Source organism: Peromyscus maniculatus, chromosome 12 (genome assembly GCF_049852395.1).
Source record: "Peromyscus maniculatus bairdii isolate BWxNUB_F1_BW_parent chromosome 12, HU_Pman_BW_mat_3.1, whole genome shotgun sequence".
In the NCBI taxonomy this organism is placed as follows: domain Eukaryota; kingdom Metazoa; phylum Chordata; class Mammalia; order Rodentia; family Cricetidae; genus Peromyscus; species Peromyscus maniculatus.
In genome coordinates this window covers 26,056,418-26,067,676 of record NC_134863.1, presented here as the reverse complement: position 1 = coordinate 26,067,676, position 11,259 = coordinate 26,056,418, and the positions used below count along the sequence as shown (strand labels likewise).

General features: G+C 40.7%; 1 protein-coding gene across 2 annotated transcripts in view; it reads right to left on the bottom strand.

Annotated features, from left to right (window-relative positions):
• Positions 1–616: 616 nt before the first annotated feature.
• Ccdc14 (coiled-coil domain containing 14) overlaps positions 617–11,259 on the bottom strand; it is a 37,519-nt gene continuing 26,876 nt past the window's right edge. For both annotated transcript variants that reach the window (XM_015993410.3, XM_006974550.4), the window contains 4 exons: positions 10,611–10,681; positions 3,758–3,976; positions 3,545–3,677; positions 617–2,180 (listed from right to left, as the gene is read on the bottom strand). In XM_015993410.3, the coding sequence (XP_015848896.2) occupies positions 1,214–2,180; positions 3,545–3,677; positions 3,758–3,976; positions 10,611–10,681 (1,390 nt within the window). In that variant the 3' untranslated portion in view covers positions 617–1,213. The remainder of the gene's footprint in view (positions 2,181–3,544; positions 3,678–3,757; positions 3,977–10,610; positions 10,682–11,259) is intronic.

Below are 11,259 nucleotides of genomic sequence, written 5' to 3'. Positions count from 1 at the left end.
CGACAAGCACCTTTGCCTGTGTAGCCATCTAGCCGGCCCCCGACTTTACCTGTGTTTATGGGTAAGAGTTGACAGCTGAGAGCACAGAGATGGCTGTCTTCTTCTTTCTATTAGCTTGTGTTTCTGAACTTAGATGGTGAAGAGCTGTGACCTGTTACCTCCAAATCAGTAAATTAATTTATGAATACCAGAAGTATATTTAAAATGTTAACGAAGTCTACAAACATATTTTACAACTCATTTTAATACATTCACACATAAAAAGTTTAGAAAGTCTAGCTATATTCAATAGTCTATCAGGGTCCTTCAGAGGTTGTAGAACTATGAAAATAGAGCAGGAGGAAATCTTGGAGCCAGCAGAATGTTTGAATGCCAGAGGCTGCCCAAGTACCAATTCAACTCCACCAGATGGGCGATTGTACCAAGTACCAATTCAACTCCACGAGACGGGTGATCGTACTAAGTTACCGACCGCACAAGACTTGGCTTCTACGAGTCAGAATGTTCTCTTTGTACAGGAAGCGGTCAGAGCAAGGCAGTTAAGTGCTGGGGCACACACACCTGCCATCCCCAACTAATTCTTACTAAAAAACAAAATTATTAAGGTAAAACTTGGTTGTGAGCATTACCTTATAGTCTGACTTTATTTTTGAAAGGTCTTAAAATGTACATTCAGGACAAACATAAATAAAATGCCCAAGATTTAAGGACCGTCTATTAAGGGTACCACCTATATTTCCTTGGACCAACCAGTGCTTTGCATGAGGTAGGAACACTGGCACCTTTCTCTCTCTCAGAAACGTTAATGCATGTCATCAACAGCATGGCTTGTAACCCAGAGGATCCCGTACAAGCACACTATCACTAAGATGTACACAACAGGTATTCCAAAGCAGACAGGACACTTTCAGGGGCCCGCACCACTGACCCAGCAGTTACCACGAAGATTCTCTCCGTGAAGCAGTGAAACACCACAACACTTGCTTAGTTAGCTACATCTTTCTTCTCTCAGCAACTGTTAATTTCTTAAGAGAATGTGTTCTCATAAGCATCAGGTGTTAAAATACTCTAACAGTAAATTTATTCCATTTATTACTTCATACATAATTAATAGCATAAAATGTTCTCTCTAAGGAAACCTAAAATATACTATGAATGTAGCCAAGTTCTACTCTTAAAAAACAAAAAGCACCCAACCAGCTTTCTTCCAAACTCATTTCTCCAGAAGGCCAGTCCTCAAGGACTTCTGGAGTCGAGCGATGTTGGCATCCAGTGCTGCCAGGCCATTTCTGAAGTCCTGCTCATCATGAGATGTGAACGTTGAAAGAGAGGAGATGCTCCAGTCTGACATCAAGTCAGAATTTAGAAAGCTGACATCACCGACGACGGCATTGCCCTTCACTGGGACACCAAGGCTGTGACAAGCTGATGGCCCAGGATGTGTGGCCTGTTCCTTTGGGTGCTCAGCAGCAGCAGCATTAGCAGCAGCAGCAGCAGCATTAGCAGCAGAAGCAGGGATCTTATCAATTGCTTCCTTTATTTTCCTGAGGAGCTGCATGTCCTCTGTGTCAGATGTTCTGGAAAGATTCCCCGGTGCTTCTTCCACTTCCTTTCGTGAAGAGCACACTACTGGAGCACACAGTCTGTGCTCTCTTTTAGAGGCAAGTGCGCTGTTGCTCACTGACTGTGTCGTAGCAACACTTCTCACTGGCTGGGGAGACAGTCTCTTAGCAAGTGGTGAATGCTTTGTAGAAGTGCGTCTTGCAAAAGGAATATAAAGTGTACTGTCCACATTACACTCATCCTCTATTGAAGCAATGGTTGCACATTCTGTATCAGAATCCTCTCCTAAAGCAGCAGGAGCCATTCCAGGCACAGAGCCCCCACCCGCTGGCCCACTGTCACTCTGTGGAGGGCCCTGTGAGTGCAGCGTGTTTTCATAGGGTCCGTGTAGCTCTGTGCCTTCCTCCTTTTGAAGCAGCTCTGAATGTGTACAGCTGTGACTTGTCTCCAGCTTATTTAGGTAGCTCATTATGGAAGTGTGAGGAGGGGCTGGGTCCTGCTGAAGCTGTTGATCGTAAATACTCAGAAGTGACTTGGTGAGGTTACTCCCCATCTTGCAGCGGGCAGTGTCCACACTGAGATCCGAGAGCAGCTTCGCCATACTGCTCTGCAAAGTTCTGCCAAGAGAATGCAGTGCAGAAATTACTGCTTGTTTGACCCAGTTCTTTAACTCACTCTAATGCTTCTAGCCTTTAAAAGAAGAACTTAAGGCAAGTATGAAAATCAGTGTTGGAAGGCTCTGACAACAGAAAGTTAAAATAACAAATGACAAAAGATCTTGATTTATTTCAATCTACTATCATACATAAAAGTAAAAACTCATAATCTTTTTCTTAAGGTATAGAAATACTTTATCCTTGAGCAATATTGCAAACTGAACCTTTGAGTTAAAAAAAAAATCAGCCTAGTAGGTGGTATGCTAAAGTAAAGCAGAATTTCTATATTAAATTATTATTAAGTATATTCATAAAACTAATAAGCACATTATATATAACACATAATTTATATATAATAGACATCTATTTCCCAAAAAAGCTTATAATTAAAAATGAATCATTTGGAATGATGAGCTTCCAGGATCATTAAAGGAATAGTCAGATCTACTGGTTTTCAGGCCTATAATTACTAACTTCTCTGAAACGTTTAAAAGTGAGCTGGGCAGTGGTGGCGCACGCCTTTAGTCCCAGCACTCAGGAGGCAGAAGCAGGTGGATCTCTGTGAGTTCAAGGCCAGCCTGATCTACAGAGTGAGTTCCAGGAAAGGCACGAAGCTACACAGAGAAACCCTGTCTCAAAAAAACCAAAATAAAAGACAAAACCAAAAACCAAAACAACAAAAGTAGATGAAAATCCAATGATTACTGAATGTCTCAAAAGAAAACTGATTTTTGTAAGGTTTCTATAAAAGTATAAAAAGTAAATAGATTTATTTATTTTGGTAGAGCCTGAGTAAAGAATGAAGACATTTTAGGGCCCTTGGCCAAATCTCTCACTTCACTGATGAAATGAAAAACAAAAAGCCAAAGAGGTTAAGTGCCCTACCCAATATCATATGGCATGAGGACTTAACACGCTAGATGTACATCATGTCCCCCTGACAACTCTATTCATTTCAACTTTATAATTGGGGTTTTGAGGGGCTAAATAATGTGCAGAGAATTGCTCAGCTAAAATGTAGCACAGCTGAGAGTCCAGTCAGGTCTCTTTGGTGTCAGAGCTGGGAGTTTAACTGTTTCACTATACAGTATCCAGTTCTTTGTGGGAGCCAATTGGTTATCCATAATCTACAACCCCATGGTTTAAAAGAGCCTTGAAACAGGTCTGGAATCTCTAAAGTGAAACAGAACAAAGCATTAGAAATTAAAAGAAAAGAGGGAGGGGGAGGCATAATAAGGGGGGGGGAGGAGAAAGAAAGGAGGTCTGTGTGGTTTTATAAAGACATCTAATAAAAGGCCTGGGTTACCCACAGGAAGTGAGTTTACCTGGTTAGTTCTCTGAGTCGAGCAACCTCAGCATCTCGCTGGCGCAGTGTTATTCCCAGGATCTGATTTTCCTTTTCTGCAGTCTCTAATTTAAACCGAGAGTTCTTCTCATTGGCCAAGGCTTCCTCCAATTCTAAAGCAGACAACAGAAAGCCTCTTCAGCATCCTTACCACTCTGGAAACAGACGCTGTAACTGCAGTTCAAATACACACCAATTTTTACCCTCGTCATCTCAATGTCGAACTGCTGCTTATTCTGAAGAAGAGTCTCCTCTTTGTCTTTAAACAGAGTGGTAAATTTCTTGTTTTCCTCTCTCTGGTCTTCTATGACTTTCAGGAGCTCCTCGTTTTTACTCTGCAGTGACTCCTGGCTCTTCAGGGACTCTTGCAGTTGGTTCTGCAGCGACACATTCAAGGACTGCAGGGAAAACACTGCAAGATAAACAGCCAACGCTTGCTGCGGTTTTAAACATACCTAGGAATACCTGCTTTGAGAACGAGAAAAGCCCCTAAGTCCCCTCCCCCTCAACAGTAACAACGCATGAACAACGCCGCATGAATACGAAACATATTTAAAAAAATAAATGTTTTTCTTCTCCAAGTGATAGTTTAGTCATAAATTGTTTTTACCTTTTAAAACAAATGAATAATAAATGTGCAAAGTAAATATCTCAAACCGCACAAAAAAATGCCACAGACGCCACCAAACACTTCTCAATGACGTGTCTCCCTCCCCTCATGCTAGCTCTCACACCAGAATCAGTTACTGTTAACTTTGGTTACTTTTCTGGAAAATATTTATGTAGATAATGATTTACATAAAATATATATTTAAACACAAAAGAACCATACTGTCCCACAGTTCCTAATTTTACACTTTTCCCCTTGTAGACTGTTAGGCATCAGCCCACAGACCTACCACATTCTCTGTCATAGCTACAGAAGTGCATGGTGGACTTCCACGTAAGGTGGCAGACTAGAAGACTCATCACTGAAACGTGCTGAAAGAGAACAGCAGAAATAACACACACACACACACAGTAAGCTCTTGCCCTGCAGAGCTAAGGTCTGTTATTGGCCTAAGGAAGATCTTGCAAAGAAGAAGGCAGGAAGACCAAGAATGGGGCTCAACTGAAGTCCTTTCCACGGGGCTCCCTGCCCGCCGAATAGAGCAGCCCAGGAGAGAGCAGTGGAAACCGCACAGAAAGTGCTCCTCCCACACACCACACACCACACACCACAGTAGAGTGCAGGGTCCACGGACACTACCAGGAAATGACTGACAACCTCCCCTCCTCCATCTGCCACAACTCCAAGAACACCGAGGCTGCAGAGGCCAATGGCACTCTCCCCTCTCCCCACACAGCACCGCGGGAGCCTGCTAGAGTCAGAAGGATCCAAGAACCTTTCACCTTTCAACTCTGTGCCACTGTGCCGCAATTCACTCTCTAAGGCTAGGAACCCTGAGTTCCTAGACTGGGGAATTATTTTCTGAACTACACACTCAACTCTGTCTTATATAAGGCCCATTGAAACACTGCAAATCCTTCAACTAAAATACAGATTATTAAAACAAAAATCAACCAAGCAACAAAATAACACTAGAGGTGTAAATCTCAGTGCTGTGACAAAAGAAACAGACAGACAAACAAATCAAGACAATAGCAGCTCCTCCAAAAATTCTTACTCCTACAGCAATGTCACCTGGTGAGAGCGAGATGAAATCTATAGCAAGGAACTAATATGACTATGTTTTGGGACTGGAGAAACAGCCATTAAAGAGTGCTTGCTTTCAAAGATAGGAGTTAGGTTCCCAGCACCCATATTGGGCAGCTTACAACCCCAACATCCTTTTCTGGCCTCCACTGGCACACGGGCGCGCGCGCACACACACACACACACACACACACACACACACACACACACACACACGAGGAAAGGACAGAGCATCTGAGTCAGGAGATTTTCAAGATATACATGACACTCAGAAAAGATCAAACCTACAGGTAATGGGCACAAAAGGAGAAGAATCTCATTCTAAATGCATAGACAGCATTGTTCAGAGAAGTAACATACATTTTCTCAGAACTGGGAAAAGAGATGAAGATCCAGATAACCAGGTTATTTAAAACATTGAACAGACAAAGCCAGGAAACAACCTCCTTTTGTCAGATTATAATTAAAACACTTTCCTAATTAACATTAATTGTCAACTTGAAACAGCCTAGAACCACCTGAACAGAGAATCTCAAGTGAGCAATTGTCTATCAGATTGGTCTGTAGTTGTGTCTGTGAGGGACAGTCTTGATTGTTAATTGATGTAGGAAAACCCAGCCCACTGTGGGCAGCATCATTCCCTCGGCAGGTACTTCCAGACTACACCAGCAAGCTAGCTAATAATGAGCCAGAAAGCAGTGTCCCTTCAGTGGTTCTTGCCTCGACTTCTTTCTCTCAGTAATGGAGTGTGACCTGGAAGTACGGGCCAAATACAGTTTCCTCCTCTAGGCTGGTTTTGGTGGGAGTGTTTTATCACAGCAACAGAAAATAGACTAAACACACTGAATACACAGAACAAAGAGCAAACTGAAATCAACAAGAAAGGAAATCATATGCAAAAGCAGGCCCATCAAAATAACAGAAGATTTGTCAACTAAAACATCAAAAGCCAGGAGGGCCTAGAAAGAAAAATTTCAAGTTCTGAAGAATAGCATTTGCCAACACAGACTACTTACCAAACAAATTATCTGTCATAATTGAAAAATAATAAAAACTTTCCATGATAAAAACAGACTAAAGTATTGCTGGAGAGCTTCTCTCCAGGTTCCACCAAGCCCCACAGTCCCACAATCCACATATAAAATAATCACTCAGACAGTTATATTACTTATAAACTGGCCGTGGCAGGCTTCTTGCTAACTGTTCTTATATCTTAAATTAACCCATTTCTATAAATCTATACCTTGCCACGTGGCTGGTGGCTTACCGGAGTCTTTACATGTTGCTTGTCCTGGCCATGGCTGCAGTGTGTCTCCCCCTTCTTCCTGTTTCCCCAATTCTCTTCTCTCTTTGTCCCGCCTATACTTCCTGTCTGGTCACTGGCCATCAGTGTTTTATTTATATAGAGTGATATCCACAGCACTAAAGGACTGGTCAGTGGTGGTGCATGCCTTTAATCCAGCATTTGGAAGGCAAAGACAGGTATATCTCTGTGAGTTCAAGGCCAACCTGATCTACAGAGTTAGTTCTAAGACAGTCAAGGCTACACATAAAAACCCTGTCTCAAAAAACTAGAAAAAAACCCAAACCAAACCAAAACAACAACAAAAAACAAAAACAAAAATAGACTAAAGGAATTTATGACCACTAAGGAAACTCTATAGAAAATGCTTGAAAGAATCTTTGACTGAAGAAAAATACAGTTCTACCTGAGGTCACAAGAGAAAATAAAGCATGCTAGAAGGATAATAACAACAAAGGAATAAAAATAAACACAACAAAATACAGCAATCAATACACACCTTTCAATAATAACCCTGAATAACAATGTGGAGCCAACTCCCTAAATCAAAAGATTGGTAGATTGGATCAAAGGGCAGGAATCATCTAAGTACTGACTCCCAGAAATGGACATCACTACAAAAGACAGACACTACTTTAGGGTAAAAGGATGCAAGAAAGTATAAACAAATGAGAAAGTGCACCTAGGAAATAAGCAAGGGTCACTATTCTAGTACCTGACAAAATTGACTTGAACCAAAACAAAATAAATAAACAAACAAACAAATAAATATAGGGATGAATGAATAAATAAATAAATAAACATCACTTCGTATTGATTAAGGGAACAATCCATCAAGAGGACATTAAGATTTTAAATGTACATGCCTGGATTCCAGGTGTACCCAACCTCATAAAACTTGATGTAAAGTCAGAGATGAACTCCAATGCAGTATCAGTGGCTGATTAATACCCCACACTCATAAATTGATAGGTCATCCCAACAAAAATTAAACAAAAATACCTGAGTCGCATGATATCACAGATCAAATGGACTTAACAGATATCTACAGAATATCCCATCCAAACACTACAGAAAACACTTTTTCTTTTCTTTCCCTCAGCAGCTCATGGAATGTTCTCTAAATAGATCATATATTAGGATGCAAAACAACTCTAACAAATACAGGAAAACTTAAACAATTCCTAGAATCATATCTGATCACAATAGAATAAGACTACAAATCAGCAAGAGAAACCCCAGAGAATGCACAAAGTGCAGGCTGGCTGGGCGGGTAGGGGAGGAGATACCAATAGTCAGTCATACCTGCAACACTGACCTGCTAGGCAAGATGTGCCCACTAAAGAGTGCAGAACTGTAATGGGGTAGCCAGCACTTTCTGATTGGATCTGAGGCCTGCTGCACAGGAGGGAATTCTTACTGTTAACCGTATGAATGGAGAGGTCATAGGCCCTAGCAGGAACTTGCTTATTGTTGTTTTACTAAATGGTTACACTGTCAAACTATCCTCTAAGTATTTATGTTTATACTTATAGATCTGTGCTGTTCTCAACCTTTGTCAGAGAAGCTTCTTTTTGCAGTAGGGAACACTTAATGCAGTGCTGGGAATAAGTGACTGTGAATGGCCAGCCATAAACGTGACATCTACATTAACCCCACTCCCCAGACTCTGGGAATGGAAGAGGGGACAGAAAGACTGCAGGAGCTAGAGGATGAGGAGGAGTGCTGTGGAGGTCGTCTTCTGGACATCACATGGCCACTGCACTCACAAACGCACAGCAGCTATGGTTACCTGCACAAGATCAAACCAGTCAAAATGCTACTCTGAATAGGGGAGGGACTCACAGGCCCTACCCCTCATGGAGAAGCTATTTGTAGTTGATGGATCCTGAGGGTTGAGTTGGGGGAATGCCATTGGTAGGTTGCCATGCTATGGTAGAAGGCCACACAGCCATGCACTTGGGGGCAACACTAACTCAACTCAGTGGTTTTTTGTGTGTGTGTGTGTGTTTTTTTTTTTTTTTAAAAAAAGAAGAGGACATGAAGTCGGGCAGGGGATGTGTTGGGAGGCTTCCTGGGGGGAGTTAGAAGCGTGGACTCGATGACAATGCATTGTATGTATACACAAAATTCTCAAAGAATAAATGAAATGACCTGGAAGTATATGGCAACATTTTGTTTATCTAGTGCAGTCTTAAGTGACTGCTTACTGTGTGTGAATCACTATTAGAATCTGGATATGCAGCAGTGAACACTACAGACAAGATCCCTCATCTCATGGAGCTGGTAGTAAACAAATTATTATACAGTAATAAATACTCTCCAAAGAAGTCCACTAAGGTAAATGATTAAGAGAGTACGAAGAGATAAGGTACTTAGGGCAGCAACCACTGATGCCCACTGCCATAACGGCCTTCCCTCTGGCCTTCTTCTTACCCACATCTTGTTAACAGTAGAACCAGAATGAACTATCAGAAGTTACTCTGAAGTTAAGCACTTTTGAAAAGTGCTTGCTCTGTTGGTTGCTCAATTTTTCCCTGCTTTGTAAGAGATAATTAAACATTAAAAGAAAACATGCCCCTGTTATGTCATATATTGCACAAGAACTTTTCTCTATTTTGTTGATACTTTTTGAATATATTTTATCATTCAGAAATTGAAAAAAATCTAAGGCATCAATCTACTTCTTTGTAATATCACATTTACATTAGACGCAAGAGGAAAACTCTGAGAACATTAAAAAGAGTTCTCATCTGCTCTTATACTCTTGTTTTTCTCTATGAAGCTCTGTGATTCATCAAGACAATTGGTATTCACCTTGTAGTTCCAGTGACTGAGTAAGAAAGATCAATTGATCCTAGAAGTCTAAGGGTAGCTTGAGCAACACAGTAAGATCCCCATTTAGAAAAACAAGAGGAAAAAAAGGGTCATTTGACAACATTTGTCTAAACAGCAACTCTATATACACTTTGGCTCAGTAATTCTACTAGAAATCTATCCTACTAGAAATCTATCACGCGTATGTATGTGCACAGACACTGGTACAAGGATTTTCATGTTGTTGTTCACATCGTGGGAAAGGCTGGAAGCATCCAAATATCTTTCAGAAGATCTTAAATATAGTAGAGACAACAAGCAGAGAAATAACAAGTGGTTATTTAAGATAAATGATAAGATATATTAACTCGTTTTCTCAAGATGGGGTCTTACTGTGCTGTGGAATATTAGTTGAAGATGTGTTACATTCATTTGTGCTGTGGAATATTTGTTTAAAGATGTAAAGATGTGCTGCATTCTTTTGTGTTGCATTTGTTTAACTCTGTGAAGCTGTGTGACTTTGCCTGTCAAAAACACCTGATTGGTCTAATAAAGAACTGAACGGCCGATAGCCAGGCAGGAGACTACGCAGGCCTGGCAGGCAGAGAATAAACAGAAAAAGAAAGAGAAGATGAAAGAGTGAAAGAAGGAGAAGAGGACACTCAAGGGGCCAGCCACCCAGCTACACAGCCACCCATGGAGTAAGAAGTAAAGAAAGATATATAGAAATACAGAAAGATAAAAGCTCAGAGGCAAAAGATACGTGGGATAATTTAAGTTAGAAAAGCTGGCTAGAAACAAGCCAAGCTAAGGCCAGGCATTCATAAGAAAGAGTAAGGCTCCTTGTGATTTATTTGGGAGCTGGGTGGAGGGCCCCTTAAAAGAGCAAAGAGATAAAGAGTGAAAACAAAACAAAACAAAACAAAACAAAAAAACAAAAAAAAAAAAACCCAACCAAAAACATTACTGTATACAATTCTGGCTGGAGTAGTACTAGATATGTTGCCCAGGCTGGCCTCAAACTTGTTGGCAATCCTTTTACCTCATGAATACTGGGATTACAAGTATACCCAATAATTGTCTTAAATTGTAATACAGTTATTCCTAATTTTAAAGTTGATAAAAAGAGAAAACCCACTTAGACAAAGTAATTGAGAAAGCACAAGTCTGCACCAACATTTCCAGCGTGACAAAGACTTCAGTTTCAATCCTTAAAGTTCTTTTACCTACATTCAAGGTTACCAGGTGCCTTTGGAGTTTTCTCTTCTTCTCTGAGGCGCTGATTCAAAATTCTTAGTTGTCTAAAGGAAATAATGAAGATCTATAAGAATCCTAAGCCCATTTTACAGAACACATCTGATACCCCATTAAAAATAAATTAATCTACCAAAACAGACAAACATTATCATCACCAGTCCATCTCAAACCTCAAACCAAACACACAATCTAAATGAACAAACAAGAAAACCACACTATTTAGGGGCTCATTTTGAACATAGCATCCCCTGCCCCCAACAAGTACCTTTTATATCTATAGGCCGTATATATATATATATATATATATATATATATATATATATATATATAGAGAGAGAGAGAGAGAGAGAGAGAGAGAGAGAGAGAGAAAGTCTCAATCAAATTTCCAAGACTAGTCTTAAACTTGTAATCTTCTTGCTGTAGTATCTTGAGTAGCTAGGACTATAGGTCTGCACCACAGACCCAGGACAGATAGTTGCAGAATTGTTCAGGACATCATAAATCCTGCCCCAAGACTGTCCTGGAACTCAATGGCTTCAACTTCAGGTTGTCCTACTTTAGCCTTTCAAGTGCTGGGACAATACTCAAGCACCACCATGTCCAGCTATTTTCTTTGTCTACC